Here is an 18,987-nt window from a genome sequence, read left to right on the forward strand (position 1 = left end):
ACACACACACACACACACACACACACACACACACACACACACAGAACTGAGCAGCAGCCTGGGTTGGCCCACTAAACACTGACTTCATTGTAGCGTTTATGCCAAACAGATTGCAGTCCCCGCCCCCTCCCACTCTCTTCTTCCTGTCCAACTCCAAAAAGAAAGAAATAAAACTCTCTGAGGCTGCAGCGCACAGAGAGTGAGACACACGACTGTTTTTACTAAAGAACGGGGAGCTCTGTGTGAACATGAGTGATTTAAGAATAGAGGAATTTGCATTGTGTGTGTGTGTGTGTGTGTGTGTGTTACAACTCCTCTGCAGTCAGCACTGCCCCCTCCAACCTGACACTCCTTCCTGTTTCAGTCACCACTCATGTGGCAGACTGTGTAGTGTCAGTGTGTATATTGTAGTCATGTGGTTTATCATGAAGTGTGTATTCATTTGACTTCCTTTCAATATTATTTATACAGCACCAGATCACAATGAGTTGTCTCAAAGCATTTAATATTGAAAGGCAAAGACCTCTATACTGATACAGAGAGGCCCCAACAACCAAGCAGCCCCCTACGATCTGCTGCCACCAGCTGAGGGTGAGGGGAGGTCACCTGGTGATTCTAAATCGTCCACAGGTGTGGATGTGGGTGCTCGTCTCTCTCCCCTGTGAGCAGATCTGTCCACAGAGCACCCCCGCCTCTCGCCCTATGGTAGCTGGGACAAACTCCAGCCCCCGCGAGCCTGATAAAGATAAGTGGAAGAGCATGGATGGATGGATGGATTTGCATGCCTAATTTTGATATACTGTATTTGCACATTCAGTGGCCGTGTTGTTTACTCTAACAATCACGCTACATCATGCATAAAAGTCGTACAGTGTGTGGAAATCTATAAAACAAATCACGGCAGCAGCTGATTCAACTTCTGTCTGACTGCAAACACAATACATGTTGCTTTTTCTGACTTGGGTTAAATATGAACTTCTGCCCAAGACAGTGAGTGCAGAACAGTTCTCATTAGGTAGGCACCGAGAGGAACACACTGTTCCAGCCAACATAATACAACAAGCTGCGTTCAGCTGCACAGCACTGACACGAACATCAAACCGCCTCACCAAGCGCGCACAGCACAAGTGTGTCTGTGTGCTAATGTGCAGGTGTGAGTCAGTCACGTGCAAACATGTCAATCAGAGGACAGACTGCACACGCAGCTTATGGTCATGTTCAGGTTTGGCAGTGTTACATCCAGCAGACAGACCTCCCTGCGCTCCACAGCCAGCGTCCCTCCATGGCTGCTGTATCCAACATAATTATGAATGACTCATTTTTCATTAGCACGTTTAATTTGGTTACAATGTGTACAAAATGTGCTCAAAATCAACAGATCTGACGTTCTTAGTAAAGAAATCCTCTTGATGAAAATCATCACTCGCATAAAGGCAGCAGGGAGGTCTGAGTTTCCACGCTGCTCTCAGTCGCTGTGAGCAGGTTAGGACAGGACAGCCAGAAGGCTCATTTCAAATCAACATTCCTGCTTTAATGAGCCTTCTGGCCACAACAGAAATGGGACCAGTATGGTTGGAGCGTAGAGTAAAGCAGGAACGACGTGGCCATTTTCATTTCCGCTCATTAAAGAAAAGGCACCAGCACTCAGCGGCACACATATCAAAAGTAACAAAGTACTATGATTGTTCATCATTTTTATTAAGGCTGTTTCAGTTTCATCTCATTTTTATAGGCTGCTTCTTCTTTCCAGCTACAGCCTTCAGGCGTTGCCACAGCAGATCATTCACCTCCATCTCACCCTGTCCTCCGTATCCTCCTCTGTCACTACATCCATGAAATCTGCCCAGTAGCTCCACATTCATCACACTTTGTCCAGTATTTCCACCATCCCTGCTTTGCACATGCCCAAACGTCTCAGCCTGAACTGCTGCTCCGATGGACTCGTTTCTAATGCTGCTCACTCCCAATGAACATCTGAGCATCCTCAGCCTCCCGTCTTGGTGTAAGAGCCTCATCGACACCTGCTTCTCTCTCTCTAACTCCGTCTTGCTTCTAATGACTTTGATTTCTCTTCTCTGCCGTCTGCAAACATCATACTCCGCACACACTCCTGCATGACCTCATCTGAGGGGCTCGAAGCAGATGCTGGTGTAATCCAGCAGCTGCACACTTCACCACTGTGTCGCTATCCCCGTGGATGCCCTGCACCATCCTCACATACTTCTCTTCTCCTGACGTCCTCATGCAGCACCACATTTACTCTCCTGGCACAATCATAGTCTCTCTAACTCTAACTCTGCTGCCCCGTGAGCATCACATCAGCGCGTCCCTCTGTAGTTACTACAGTGCTGCACATCACCTTTGCTCTTTAAAACCAGTAACAGTACACTTCTTCATGCATCCTCTCACTCATTATGTTTCCATCTGTATCCCTGATCTCTGCCCAGCCAGCTGATACAGGTCCCACTGTGTTTCTCTGGTATCCAGCCTCGCCTATAACTCACTATAAACCATTCCCACCTCTCTATATGCCATACTAGTCTCCCAGTACTCCTGTCTGCATCTCCCTGACTTTTCTTTACTCATTCTAAACCGCGGCTCTTGCTCTGTAGGCTCCAGAGGAAGAAGTTAGTAATGAGATCAAACACCTTCCTGGCAGTACTTTATCAGTCATCTGGTGACTCGTCCCTGCCACTCATCGCCCAGCTCAAATCTTCCCCTCACCAACATTCTTTCTTCGTTAGTTTCCACCATGTAATCCAAGCCTTTTGTCTTAGTTCACTTCCTCTTCTTGATTTCCAAACTCATCCGACAAACTAGCCCCTGACCACTCCCCCGGCAGCTACTGCCACCTCACAGTCCCTCTTTCAAATTGCAGCTTCTGAAAATCATGCAGTCCACCTGTGTGTACGTTCATCCACTTTTGCACGTCTATACTGACCACAGCCTTTTCACAACATCCACTGCCCTCCTTATCGACCCAACACCATCTAATCAACCTCTGTTCAGGGGCGGCTGTAGCCCAGGAGGTAGAGCGGGACCATCTACCCGCTGAAAGGTAAGTCTGCATGCCCAATGTTCTTAGGCAGGGTATTAAGACCAACCTGCTCTCTAATGGGTCCATCAGAGGGAGACTGTTATGATAGCAGTCTCCCTCTGTCAGTGTAATCATAGAAAGCACTTTAAACAAGTGCTTGAATGAATGGATGAATGAGGCACGTACAGAGAGAAGTCCGTTTACTTCCTGTGCCTACGCGTCCAATGAGCTGCAGCCACCGATTTCTACTCACGACCACGTTATCCAACTTACCCCAGAATGTCTTTTTCTTCTGACACCCAGCCTATGAGGAATACATCCTGACATTCAGCCTTAGATTCATGATCGTAGCTGACGCTCTTCACCTGCACACATCAGTCCTCCGCTCATCCAGTCCAGGGCCTACTCAGTGTTTCTTCCTATCTAATAGTTTGAATGCACCTTCACTACCTGCTATTCAGTTGTATATCCAACCCATCATAATCGCTGAAGGACACATTTCTTCATTAAACAGACAAACTGTGGATTTTAAACTGTTGGTCAAACAAAACAAGCTGTTACTGATGTGCACTGTATAGCTTTCATCATCCAAGGCTCCTGCCTGGGTGCTGCAAACACAGTGACCCACAGTTGGCCTACAATAGATGGATATCAGACATTTATCAGCCTCACTTGACCACTTCTATCTGCAGTGTGGGTTTGTGTGCTAATGTAACAGCAGACCACTCAAAGCTCGCTGTCAGCGCAGAGTTCCTGTCAAGTGTTTCTGCAGACAAACAGACAACATGAACTAGCATCAAAAACATTTATGACGTAATGCTGTTCAACCTGCAGGTGTACAGGTGACATGCTCACTATTCCCAGGAGCTCTGTATGTTTTACTACTAACTAACAAGTCTGCGTTACTCTGTGGGCCACCCTGTCTCCCTCCACTCTTCCTGACAGAAATCTCTTGCAGGACAAAAGTTCAGGAGATGAACAAGCGTCACGAACGTGCCCATCTGTGCCACCGCGCACCTGGCAGGCTGACCACCAGAAACACTCTCCGTCTGTTTTCTCTTATTTGATGATGACGGATCGGTGCAGACACTCACATTATTTTAAAGGGTTAAAGTCCTGTGTGCGTCCACACGTGCCTGGACACGTATGTGTTTGTCATATGTGGAGATGAGACATGAAAGTCTAGAGAGTGAATAGAAATCAAATAATAACTGTAATACATGATTGCATCAGCAGGGAAATTCCTTCCACTGCTTATCAAGCTGTTTCCTGCTACTATGACCACGGTCGATTTCACTCTAAGTGCAGCGACGTACTAGAAACTACAATGAAGACGCTAAATTCTGCTTTTAGGTTAGTAGGGCCAAGTGCAGTGACTCATGCAACAAGATCCTAAAATACGTCTGATAAATTTGTTTAATATCACGAATAAGCGTGATCACAGCGAGAGGCAGGAATGCTGAACAAGTGGCATGAAACAAAAATTCATCTCAAGGATTTTTCTTTACCTGACTTTCAGACATTTTAATGAAAGTATGCACGTAAAAGCAAATATCTGGAAATAGAAAAGCACAGCTGCTGGTGTAGTCTTTTCAATCTCTGCGTAATCGAAACAGCAAACACCAACACTGAGATGAAAAAAGCCCGTCCAGCTGTGAATACCTGGTACGGATGGTAGGCTGAGTGGTCTGACAGGAAGTCCAGCTGCCGGTCCAATAAGAATTCCACTGCTGCCACTGAAGACAACAGGCGCTCCCCCACCACCGGCTTAAATGTCTGTAAAGAAAACACATCACCGTCAGCAGCTGCAGTTTTACGGTGGAGCTCGTTTCTGCGAGCAATCGTTCAGATGTCACCAGGATATATTTAGATCTCAGTGTTTCATGGAAATATTCAATTCTACAATACATTTCAGGTACGATTCATTTGGAGCTGCAGCTAATGGGACGAAATCAGATCTCAGAAATGTAGGAAGAGGGAACGGGGAGAACGAGAGACAAATAACAGAGCTATGGAAAAGATTAGGGAGGAAAAGCACGAGCGGAGACATGATGAAGAGAGACAGAGACGCAGAGCAGGGCATGAAGAGGAGCTCCAGAGTGATGAATAAATTAATGAGCAGAGGAAGGCTGACAGTTGAAAGGCAGCACACTCACTTTGATGCTCCCGCTTTTACACAAAGACACGCACACGCTCTCTGACACTGTCAGCCTATGGCTCAGCTGCCCATGCTGCGCAGAGAGCGGCTGCATCCCGTTAAATAGAAATATTTACGTTTATATTTCAGCGCCTGACGTCAGTCGACCAGTCACAAAACTAAATGGAAAAATGAAAGAACGAGGGTCACGGCAGTGGACGAGTGCATGTTTGTGCTGCTGTGGGTTCATGGTTACATAACGAGGCCAGTCTGGTGGAGAGATTAGAGGTGAAAACCATGGCTACTGTGAAGCTCTGCTCCCAAACACACACCCACAGGAGGCAGAAGCACATCGTGTGTGTGTGCAACTCTATTTCTGTCCATGCAGATCATATTTCCAGCATTTACGAGCAGAATGCAATTGCTAGCATTGTATGTATTTAAGAGGGTTAGGGTTACAAATGTCACAAGTGTCCAGGATGTCATCAGCATTTCTGGCCAGCCGGGTCTATCCAGGGTTCTTCTGGACCCTGGTGATGCAGGTCTACCCAGGTCCAACAAGCAGATCTGCCGTTTCTGGTCTTGCTTGTTTTTTCTGCGACTCTGCTGGATTTAAAGATCGTCTCCAGCTGATCTTAGAAAGAAGAACTCAGTAGCAGGAAACACGTCATCTGTATCTCAAATTCACAATCTTCCCTTTTTATGGGAAGCATTGAATTATTATTTAACAAAACCAATGGCCAACACATGAGTCAGGACATTTTATAAAGGTACAGGAAATGATTTGCAACATACTCGTTTCTAAAAACCAAGACTGCCCAGCGTGCACCGTCAGGTTGTTTAAAGGACGCAGCAGGAGGTTAAACCTTTCACACTTATGTTTCATTATCACCACAAATGTCTTCAGAAACATCCACAGCTATGTGCATGTCCTCTCAGAGCCCTCTCTTTGGTCTCTGTCCTTTGCCCCACTGCTTCAGTATCTGTCTGTGGACGCCTCCATGACTGCATCATTTAGCAACAGCAGAGGAAATGCAAAGGTTATATGCAATTCACAGGTGCAAGGCTGATGAGTCACGGCACTCTCAACAGCTTATTGTGAAAGAAAATTTCACAACGTCGCTTGTGCCAGCGTAGCTCAGCGGGTAAGCAGCAACCACAGAGCAGTGTCCTGGCTTCGAGTCTGTCTTCCTCGTCACTATGTAATTAAGGCAAATGCCAAAAAAACGATATTTAATTTTTCCATTTCACGTTGATTCAAGACGAATTTCAAAACTGGCCGAACAGTTCTGAAAGCTCGGCCATCGAAAATGAACATCGAGCCCAAATTCAGGTCTCAAAACGTGCGTCAGTCTTGTGTTCAGGTGAGTGTTTACCCACTGAGTCACTTCCACACACACAGAACCCATGGAAAGGTTTTATAAACAGATACTGGAGCTGTCCTACACATCAGAAGTTATGCTCGGTCCATTTTTATAAATAACACTGGAATCACAAACTTCACCAAATTATATTTGAAATAACATTTTTGACTTGCATCAATCAGAAAAAACAAAAACAAGAAGCAAAGATCAAATGATTTTTTCTACATTCCACTTCACCACGATGGGTTTGGCTCGTAAAACAAATGCAGGTGCTCTCTAAGCTGAAACTCATGCATTTAGTCCAGGTCATGGAGAAAAAACACTTTGTTCTCCTAAAGACAACAATTAATGCTAAAATGAGTTTATTTAAAAATGAACAAATGCTTGAGTCATAAAAACGTGACGAGATTATGTTTTTAAATCATCAGTGGTAAATCACTGAGACTGCTGGATTAAAGAGTGGAAGTGTTTAAATAAACCTTGATCGCCTCCCTCTGAAAGGACTTCAGCTCCTCCATCTTCTTCAAGACACTGCACACTGATTCAAGACAGGCACACACACACACACACACACACACACACACACACACACACACACTGAGGTCCTTGTATTTAGAGATAAAAATACAATGACAACTCTCGGGGAACCAGAACATCTCGGGAGAACAGACACGGCACAGCGGCATGCTGGGAAAGCAGATCAGTCCCCGTGAGCACAAAGACATCTCTGCTGCTGTGTGTCTATAATTGACAGAAGTTCAATAGATTGTAAAGGAGAATGAAGAGGAGATTATGAGCTCATGCCTCGCTAAGAAACCTCAAGAGGTTACCACACGCGAGCTTCAAGGAAGCCGCTGCCTCATCAAAGACAGAGCGAGAACGAGCATCAGAAAAAGATTGCATCAAATTGAAACACACATGAGCAGTTTCCTCTCGACTCTCCGTATCAATAAGATGTCCAGTGAACCATCAGAGCGCCCTGACTGCTCAGCCAGGGCCCAGAACGCCACCTACACGTGCAAACATCCCTCACTCGGTGAATTGTGCTGCTAGGAGACACTGACAGATGTGCATTCAAACATTTGGTGTTTAGTGAGTCTCATTAAAGTTGTTTGTGTTGCTGTTTTTAGCACGCTTCCACTGAAGGGTCAATGTTTCAGGGATCAAAGCCAGGAGTTGAATCCACAGTAAGTAATGACCCACAGCATCCACATAAATGCCCTCAGAGTGTTGGTCTGTGTACAGTGGGCACATTATGTCTGTGCTATAGGACACTGCTAACTGTACGAGTGCTGAATAAACAAACTTATATGATCACTTACAGATCTCATCTGCTTGGATCACGTGACACATGCATGCATACTAAAGTGTTTTTACCAGCTGGAAGCGTCCAGCTGGGAGCTCTTGGGAACACTTGGGAAGTGCAGGGTTTTTACAGCTGAGATATTGTGTATCATAGCAACTAAAGTATGTGTGAGATGTTACAAAGGGCCCTCAGTGACTGCGAGTTACCCGATGAACCCATGAAGAGTGAGACGTCCTTTAACCATCACTTTGTAAATGAATTCAGATAGTGGACCAGGTGATATCTGCAGGTGACTACACCAGGTGACGATACTGTGCATGGACAGTATCGTTTGATAATTTCACAAACTATACTGTCGCTGTCAACAATTATTCTAAATGTCATCATATAACTCAAAAGCAGCGTAGTGCAAAGCTGGGTTTGCACCAGTACTGTCCCTCAGTGATCCCACATTACTGTGGCAAAGCCTGAACTACAGAGCTGCATGTCTGCTGCATCAGACTGCTGCTGTTTCCTCTTGATAATAATAAGCAGTAGGTTCTCTATTGGCTTCAGGTTAGGCAAGGTGGTTGGCCAATCAAGCACAGTCTCATGGTCAGCCAATCACTGGTAGTAGTTGTGGCACTTTGACCAGCTCGTCAGCAGAGGAATGCTCTAAACGTTCCTGGCAGATGGCTGCGCTGTCTTTGACTTTGATAAGACATAATGGACCAATCAGCATCAACGAAGCGCATGATACAGCATCTACAATCATCACAGACTGGAAACTGTACACTGCACAGCGCTCCCTCGTTTATCACGCGAGTTACGGTCTAAAAATAACCCACGATCATCAGCAAAGTCAGCTTTATTTTCTACAATTATTATAAAGTTTTAAGGCTGTAAAACCTCACTACACACTTTATACACTCAGACAGGCGTGAACATCTTCACACATTTGTCTCTTGTTTAAACTCTCTCAGAGTTCAAACATTCGTGGAAAAATAAGTCCAGTATTATATTATAATCTAAAACATACAGTAACTTCTAGGGCTGGGCCATATCATACCAGTAATACCAGTATAATGTTGGGCAATGATAAGAAAATGAGATATCGCGATAGAATATGGGTAAAACGCGCATGCGCAGCGCCTTTGTTTTCATACGCACATGGCGGAAAAAGCATGGCGGCGACGCAGAACGAGAAGAGCGAAAGCGGATCGTTGAATGAAACGATGAACCAGAGCTGGTTTGTAAAAATGCTGCAGCTTCACTGGTGTGGAACTGGTGTAGCTTTCGTCCGTCAGATACACAACAAAGCACATTTTTTGGTAGCGTGTGCTAGCGGGCCGTCGTTATTACAGAAACGATTTTATGTGCACGGCGCTCGAAAAGCCGTCAGATGTTTCAGTGCGACTCTGCTAAGCTACGAAGCCGCACCGCTTGATGGATTGTCGGAGCATTACAGCTGTCGTAGGCGGAGCCTCACGGAGTGATACGTGCTGTGCTTCAACATAATGTTACCGTACTGTGTGTGTATAACCTCTTAAGTTTTGTGGATGTTATACATGTTATGCTGAGGATATGTCGGCCAGTTTCCACTGGAAATGCCTTTTGGTTAAACTGGAATTTGCATTTGCACTGTTACATTTTTATATAACTTTAATGCAGATAAACAGCTGCTTGTTTAAGTGAAAATACATTGATTTTTTTATTTGCACTAATAAAGTTGTGGAGTTGTAAAGTATTTTGTTTCACGTAAATTATATCGTCAGTTATATCGTTATCGCAACTTTTAAATATATATCGCGATAAATATTTTTGGCCATATTGCCCTGCCCTAGTAACTTCTACCTTCCTTTAGCATCTTGCTCTGCCTTTGGGTGCTACCACAGGAGCCTTTGATGGTGCAAAACGTTTCATCGACGTTGTTGTGTTTGTTGGGGAGAAAACGTACAAACATACAGTGCAGCAGAGTCACACTGCTGGGATCGAAGACTTATGTAAATTTGACAAGCTGAACGCACTCTGTGCTGTACAGGAGACACAGCACGAGACTGATTGACTATGGTCTACAGCCAATCGGGACGCAGAACACAATGTGCTGTAAAAAAACAAAAAAACCTGCAAAATCGACAAAAATAATCCGCAAAAGAGCAAAGCTGCGAAAGGTGAACCGTGTTATAGCGAGGGGCTGCTGTACTTCAAAGAATCTTCCTCCACCGGGGACAACTGTGCTCTACACAACCGCACAAACAACACTCTGCAACACAGACATGATCCTACCTGAAACATGAAATGACCTTTAAATCCAAATGAGGCTCAACTGTAAGTGAAAACCTCTCTTAGTATCAGAGATTTATTCTTCCATGGCGTTGAAAGCAAACGAGCAGCTCAGCTCTCCGAATAACAACGTCGTCTGTAGGTTCTCTACACGAACACAAGAGCGTGTTGGGCACTTTTCATGTTTGCGATGTCTAAAAACGCAAAAGATTTATAAGATTTGTGAATCTGATCTTGGTGCAGTGCTGCGCTGACGAGCGGTGCTGTCTAAGTGGGTCACACACACAACGGTTTCTACTCCAGAAATCCACAGGCTGTGTTCAAAGCTACTCATTACTTTGATGGTAGATGACTGGAGTCATCAAACCAAGCTGCTGTCGTACATAGTAATGAACCGTTTGCCTCGGCTGCTGGAGGTCGAGGCCTGTGTGTCAATCAGGCCCGTAACAATGACACGACTTTGACACTCATTACATGTGCCCTGCAATTTGATACAAGGACGACATATGCAATATTGCAGAATCTCACAGCATCTAACAAACTGTAGAATTTATTATATAAAATTTTTTGTATAATAGTTTCTAATAAACTCCTTTCATGCTTTGGCTGGATTTCACCTTTAGCTTCAATATCCACAGCTCTTTAAGCTGCCTCATCATTACTGTCTTACATCCACAGCGATATGCTAATCTGATTCTCTGGTAGTTTTGGAGAAGCAAACAGGATCAGCTGGTCCTGGATCAGCCGGTCCTGGATCAGCCGGTCCTGGATCAGCCGGTCCTGGATCAGCCGGTCCTGGATCAGGGAGCTGCCTACATGCTCCCGGTTTGTCTCACGGGTTAAGTTCTCACTTCTTCCAACTGCGATTTCTGTCCGAGTTCACAAAAAACCAGATGAATTTGCTCCTAAACACATTTTAGTAAGAGTAGTTCCCACTGAGTATCCCATGTGATTATGGATCACACGCGTCGTGTACAGGAACATCTGTGTTAATACAGCCTTTTATATTTGTTCATTACAGCTTAATGGCAGCTTCTGCTCCACAGCAGTCGTTACACATGTAGGACGGGCAAAGTACGTGACATTTTTTGGAGCAGGTACAAGCGGAGGCAGAAAAAGCAGCTCTCCAACACTCAAACACCCAGAAGACAACACCTAGGACGGAGCAGCATTCCCAGAATAGAAGCTGTGGGTAGTTTCCACAGTTCACAGCCAGTATGTGTTACTCAAATGCGTTACTTCATCAATCAAACTCAGGCCTGCTTCAAAATGTAAACCACAACAGTTCTTCCGAAACAGCAGAGGATATAAAAGTGTAACATTACCTCTGTCCTCCGTGTCCAAACTAACACTGAGAGGCGATGGCTTTGGAGAAAAACTAGCTCTGATCCAGCAACCGGGGCAGAGACAGGAAGAAAGAAAAGGATGACGAAGTGAAAAAGAACGGGCGAGGAAGAGCAACAGAGTGCGGTTTCCTCCTGTGGTAAGAAGAGACAGATGGCCAAGAGGGAGAGAGCAGAGCGGAGGACTAGCTACACAGCCGACATTTTAACTGCTGCTGACGCAAGGAGGGAGAGAGATGAGAGGGAGGGAGGGAGGGAGGGAGGCAGGGCCGGCTGACACACACTTCCTCTCTCGCTCTCTCTGTGTGACGCAGGACCGTCCTATTTCCTCACAGCGCTCTTTGACTGAGCGTCTTTCACTTTCTCCCCTCGCCTTTCAGATTGTTCCCTCGCCACTGACCCGCCTCACTTCTGCTCCTCCACTTCCTTCCCCTTCAGCTCCGTTCAACACAAGTTTACTGACAATCGTGTGTTTACAAAATGACAACATAGCAGGAAGGAGACAATACTACGAGTGCCATTACTCCTGCTATTATTAGCAACTCCATTCAGTATTATTAGCAGGCGGCTACATTCACCAGATGCTGGCAAAATGTTGCCCAGCATCGAGTCGCTGTAGCAGGTCTAACGTGTAGGAAAGTGCCTGGTGGTGCTCAGAGGAGACAGCAGCAACGACCCTGTTACCTTCCCTCCCTCAGGGCTGCTTAATATTTGAGCTCATAATTTTTTTCTCACATACACATTAGGCAAAACGACAGCTGCCAAATGTGCCACTGATCTACAGTATTCATGTAGACCAACCAGCATTTAGAAAATGGGCTTTTTTGGCCTTCCTGCCTGTGTACACAGCCAGGTGATTTAAACAAGATGTGACTGTACGAGTTTACTCGAACTCTTTAATGATTACAGTGTTTCTTACATTTTAAATGACTCCATTTCTCCTTATATACACAAGACTAAATCAATAAAATACAGTTATCCAGTGTTCAATGATGAAACTACAACAGACAATCTACCGGCAGAGGCAGCAGCCAGCCTCATTCGTCCCTCTGTGCTGAGAAACCTGATTGGAGTGTTTGAAAAGCCTCATTTAGTCAAAGTAAGCAATCAGCTGTTCAGTGACGATCGCTTCTAAAACCCTGGAGAGAAAGTGATGTTTAGAAATGGGACCACAATTATCCAAAGAATGAGGGTCAAAGAGGTTGCTTTTATTAAATAGGTTGCATGACTGCACTATTTAAAACAAAACAAGGACAGAATAGAGGAAACACTACCTTTCTGCAGGAGGAGCGATTAACTCTATGAAAATGTCCCTAAACTTTATCAACTCAGATAGTCAGTTATCTCAGTGTCTATGGAGCAAAAAACAACCACTGATAAGGAAAGAAACCCTGCAGCTACCTCAGACAATCAGTGGCCAGTCCCTTCCAAACTTTCTACACCATTACTGGGCAGCAAATATTCGGCCATTGCTTTACTGGATGAATGGAGCCAGATGTGGTTGGGTGGCTCAACTAAACAAACTTGTCTTGCAGCTCTACAGGTTATTCATTCATGTCTAATCTGGAATCAATTCAAAAGAGCCTTTAATCTTCCTGAGCTGTGGCTTGCTGCTCCAATAAGGAAAGCCCACCTGTTTACACCGTCAGTTAGACACAAAGCATTGACGGCTGGCTGGAGTCAATGGGAAATACCGGCTTTGCTTCCTTTGCAGAGTCGTCTCAAAGGTTTCAGGTATTTTTAAGATATTTGCAGATTAGACGTTTAGTCTCATCTAATCCTGGATGTTAACCTTCACCTTCTCCAATGGACATGAGGTCCATCATTTAAAGGATCAGACTTGAAAAGAAAATGGACTTGGAACAGATCCTGGGTGAAACGTGTTTAATGAATCCAGGTTGACTTTCTTAGAGGGCCTTAAACACAGATGGGAGGCGAACTGGGACAAACAATACCAGAGACAACCTGGCTACAGGGTTTAAAGATCATCTCCACCTCATCAGTGTCTCTTAGGCACAATATCGCACAGCGTCTCCACTGGTCTAAGGACAAACTGTGGACCCCAGCTCCATCCACAAAGTGTCCAAAGTTACATGGAGTTCAATCTTTGAGACCCACCAACCCCTCTGATTTCACTGCTTGGTCTGATTCCCTCTGATCCACCTCTGAATACGCGTGAATCGAACACGACTGCGTCCTCCTCTTTGCTGGCCAGAAGACCGATTCTGACCAGGTGGGAGGACCCTCGACCCCCAACATTTGGGAAGCGGATTAGAGACGTGATGAGACGATTAGGTTCACCATCAGAGGCTGTGCTGGAAAATCCCAGGTTCCTGGCAGCCATTCATCAGTTATGTTGAGAATATGTGATATGGTTTCATGATTATGTTGTGTTTGATGTGTAGAGCCCACTGCCTGACAGTGATCTGTGCACACCCTGAGTATATATCAGTGTTTGGGGAGGGAAGCGGTGGGAGCAACGCTGCACGTTTACCTGCGTATGTTTATGTGTTTAACTGCTGGAAAAACAATAAAAAGAGCTGGATGAAAAAGAAGCTGAGTGCCCCGATGCTGAACCCACCCACAGCATCACGCTTTTATCAGCTGACCACAAACCAGATTTAGTAATCTGTCCATTGCTGCTCAGCAGGTTTATCCTCTACCACTGTAACAGCACACACTGATCCAGGTACTGGTCCATCTAACACACACTCACAGAGACACAGACACACATATTAAATCTTGTACAACAACCAACCAAGTGTAGTTGTACTTTCTATTTCTCAGCTTTACTAAACATGTGTGGTGCGGTTATCGCTCATCAAAGTGAGTGGACTGAACTGCTTCAGCAGAAGGAGACAAACGTTTCATCTGCAGCCTGCACTGCATAAAGGTAAGCTCTAATTACACATGCACACACAGACCCACAGGAGGCAGGAGATTACACTAGCCCTGCTCCATCTGCTCAGGGAGAGGAGGGGCTTTTTATTGACCCAATTTCAACCAAAACTGCATCTGACGCGGCTGACTGGTTCTTCTCCAGGCTGGCTAACAAGCCTACAAGCAAGGCACGAGGCCCCGACTGTTTCAGGTCTGTGCATGCAGCCGCACAAATACACACATGCTGAGTGGAAGGACAGACAACCTATGAAGGCAGGCAGAGCTAGAGAGTCAGCTTTCAAACACACACACACACACACACACACACACACACACACACACACTCCTTTGTTCTCATGTCATGATGAACAGAGCCAGTACAGTTGCCAGATAACAAGAATGCCTGCTGATACTCATTTGTGTGTGTGTGTGTGTGTGTGTGTGTGTGTGTGTGTGTGTGTGTGTGTGTGTGTGTGTGTTTTGCAGAGTGGGCAACTGTTGCTAGGTAACATAGCATGACTTGAGCAGTCTGTAGCCAGGAAGGAGTCGAGTGAAACAAAGATCTAACACACACACGTTCATTCGTTTTAGACAACCTCTCATATCAGACGCTGTCCTTTCTTTGTTCTTTGTCTAAAAACGGTGGTAAAATAAAACGTGTCAAAACAACTATTGTCTTTATTCTTTCAGTGATATGGGAATGTTTAAGTGAGTGTTTTGATAGCGATATGGTGAGTTTGCAGTGTTAGTGATGGAAAAAAGAAGCTTAAAGCCAAGAAAAACTAGACAAAATATCTTCAACAGACTCATGAAACATGCAACATGTAGACATCAGTGCAACATGTACGATTCAAAACATTTGACCAACATTACAATTAAAAAAATGAGACTCAGACAGCATTTCTCTATTCGTATTTCCTTAAACTTCATTCTTCATGAAGATGATTCATCTGAAGGGCTCACACGGAAACAGGCTTCAAAAGTAAAGCTCCAGTGTCGTGAACCACACACTAATAACCAACGACTTCAGAGCGCACTTTATAAATGTGCCTCCAGGTTTCTGTCATAAATCACAACAAGATCAGTCCGTTTGGCAAACCATGTAAACAATGTTTCAACACAAACTCACTACTTCTACCTCATGCTTCATGACCTCCATCTCATTATTTCACCACTACTACCATGCTGTGCAAAACGTCTTAAGCATTTACGTCTTTGTATTTGGCTATAGAAATGTGAGAAACTGTTAGTTATCAAAGTATGTGTCTTATAAGTAGCCTTCAGAAAAATTACATCCATCTGTCTCTCTATATAGACACACACACACACACGTTCACCTTCCTTACCCCACCAACCAGTAAACTCTCCCCTCCCTCTTGTATCATGTGGCCAATAGATTTCACTAGATCTTTGAAGGCAGTCTGCAGTGAGGCTCTTTAATGAGTTCACACAGTGCTCCTGGTAGATACAGAGATGATGTAATAGCTGGATCAGAGATGCAACAGAGGGTTTAATGTGAACACAGAGAGGCTGAGCAGACAGACGTACAGCCCAGGACAACTAAGACTCTGAAGAACATCAGTCCCTGTCTCACCCTTTAAACACCGGTCTGTCTCTCTCAGTGATGCTGTCTCGCTCCCGGCTGGATCTCTCTGTGGTGTCAGATGTGTTTTCGTGTCAGAGCTGGAGGAGCTCACAGCAGAACTGTACCAAATAAATCAAAACATGTCACAGCTGGATGACGGAGCTAATAACTGCTTTTTAAAAGCTAAAATGTAACCACGTATGCCAACGAACACAAAAAATAGTTCAGCTGAAAGCCTTTATGTGCATGTGTGTTTTGTTCAAGATGGCTGATATCAGGCGCGTGTGTGCCAAGAGGCCATGTAACAGGATTGCTTCATTATTTCCTCTGCTGTTGTGTAACGCTGGCGTTTTGCTTCAGTAACAGGGTCGTGTCAGTGGAGGAGTGTGGTGGGCAGGGGGTGGAGGGTGCAGTGTGTCACTGTGGAGAAGCCAGAACAGTACAACCCTCTGTGGATGAACACAGCCGCCACGAGCTGTGTGTGTGTGTGTACTGATGGACTTTCCTACTACAGTACTGCACAAACTTCATCTGATTTCTCTCAAACTGTGTTTAAATATTGCACCAATTTTTTAAATCTTCTGTATAATGTCTTTAAAGTGTCTCCTCTTCCACAACGTGCCAGTCCAATCACGTTTCCCTGTTTCTAACTCTGTTAACACAACACAAACTACTTTCAAGATTAGGCTTCAAACTTTCCTTTTTGCTAAAGCATATAGTTAGGGCTGGACCAGGTGACCCTGAATCCTCCCTTAGTTATGCTGCAATAGACGTAGGCTGCCGGGGGATTCCCATGATGCATTGAGTTTTTCCTTTCCAGTCACCTTTCTCACTCACTATGTGTTAACAGACCTCTCTGCATTGAATCATATCTGTTATTAACCTCTGTCTCTCTTCCACAGCATGTCTTTTATCCTGTCTTCCTTCTCTCACCCAACCAATCACAGCAGATGGCCCCGCCCCTCCCTGAGCCTGGTTCTGCCGGAGGTTTCTTCCTGTTAAAAGGGAGTTTTTCCTTCCCACTGTCGCCAAAGTGCTGCTCATAGGGGGTCATATGATTGTTGGGTTTTTCTCTGTATCTATGAAGCGCCTTGAGGCGACTTTTGTCGTGATTTGGCGCTATATAAATAAAATTGAATTGAATTGAATAACTGAGGCCAAATGCAGCTTCTGAACAGCTTCAGTCACACTGAGTGAAGCTGCGCTGGTGCTGCGAGTGCTCAGGTAGCGCAGAAACGTGCTGAATAGGAACCAGTCGATTTACCACTTAACTTATTCAAAGACAATCAACACCTTCTACTACACCAGTTTAAGAGTGGGACGCTGGAAGTGTGCACAACATGTCTAAGATGTCCTCATCAAACACTGTGGACGCCACAAACTCCCTCTATGATGTAAATGCACAGATCCTGGCCCAGTCCTCCGGGACGGTGCTGTGAAACTGACACAGGTGTTTTTCATCACAGTGGACTATCCCCACCTGCCTTAGGACATCCACGACAGTGCCAACTCCCAACATCCTGGTGTAAACTGTCTCAGGGACTACAGACCAGCGGCTCTAACAACAATAATCAAAAGCCCTGAGAGGCTGAACTACAAGTTCAGTCGACACACTCTGAAAGCATACACACTAAAAACCAACAACATAACAAATCCATGCAATACTATTCACTGTCATTTATTATTTACACAGAAACAATACTTTTACAGAACTATTATGGTCATTTTTATTTTCTTTAGTTGAGACAAAAACTAAAACCTTGACACTTACTATTAAAACATCACAGAGTGAAAGGACACAAAGACATGGTGGCACTAACGAGCTCCAGCCAAAGCTCAGTGCAAAACCAGGAAGTAAGCATGACCTCAGCAAAGAGGCCGACACACAGGAGATGACGAGCATGACCACGACGTGTTAGTGAGATTCAGCACCTTACAGTAATGTGAAATGTGCAGGTGCTCAAGTAAACCACACATCTTAAAGTTTAAATGGCCATGGGTAGTAAATACACTAGAGGGCTGCCCAGTTACTGTCACTTATGACCTCTGATCAGCTTCAAAGTGATAAAACCTATGAAGCCCATAAATCCTCTTTTGAAGCAATTAATATAAAATTATATATTATTTAAGAAGGATATATATTATAATTATATAATTATAATATATACCTTTCTTCAAACCACAATGAAAAATAAAATCAGTTTTGGCCTTACTGAGGTTTTGGGCTGTTTGCATTTCCACCCTCTGCTTTGGACAGCAGACTGAAAATTTGCATAGAAACAGGTGGATGGAAATGTGCTGTGGTTAACACGACGCTCTCTCCTGTCAGGAACATCGAAAATATTTTTCTGTGCAATATCCTTCTGTTATTATCACTATCATCATCATTATCATCATCATCATTATTATCATTATCATCATCATTATCATCATCATCATTATTATCATTATCATCATCATTATCATCATCATCATTATTATCATTATCATCATCATTATTATCATTAGCATTATTATCATCATTAGCATTATCATCATCATTATTATCATTATCATCATAATCATCATCATTATTATCATTAGCATTATCATCATCATCATTATCATTATTATTATTATCATTATTATTATTGTCATTATTATTATCATCATCATCATTATTGTCATTATTATTATCATCATCATTATTATCATTATTATTATCATCATCATTATCATTATTATTAGCATTATCATCATCATTATTATTAATATTATCATCATCATTATCATTATTATTATCATCATTATTATAATCATTAGCATTATCATCATCATTATTATCATTATCATCATCATATAATCATGATCATTATTATCATTAGCATTATCATCATCATTATCATCATCATCATTATCATCATCATCATTATCATTATTATTAGCATTAGCATTAGCATTATCATTATTATTATCATTATTATCATCATCATTATTATCATTATTATTATTATCATTAGCACTATCATCATTATTATTACTATCATTATCATCATTATTATCATCATTATTATTATCATTATATTATTATTAT

At 43.7% G+C, this 18,987-nt stretch overlaps 1 protein-coding gene across 1 annotated transcript in view; it reads right to left on the reverse strand.

The window, feature by feature from the left end:
• jmjd1cb (jumonji domain containing 1Cb) overlaps nt 1-18,987 on the reverse strand; it is a 121,183-nt gene that overhangs the window by 33,073 nt on the left and 69,123 nt on the right. Inside the window, exon 3 of the mRNA XM_013914829.1 lies at nt 4,700-4,813. Coding sequence (XP_013770283.1) covers nt 4,700-4,813 — 114 coding nt within the window. The remainder of the gene's footprint in view (nt 1-4,699; nt 4,814-18,987) is intronic.

The sequence above is a fragment of the Pundamilia nyererei genome, unplaced genomic scaffold (genome assembly GCF_000239375.1).
Source record: "Pundamilia nyererei isolate P.nyererei 1_Seehausen unplaced genomic scaffold, PunNye1.0 scaffold00228, whole genome shotgun sequence".
NCBI classification, from domain to species: Eukaryota; Metazoa; Chordata; class Actinopteri; order Cichliformes; family Cichlidae; genus Pundamilia; species Pundamilia nyererei.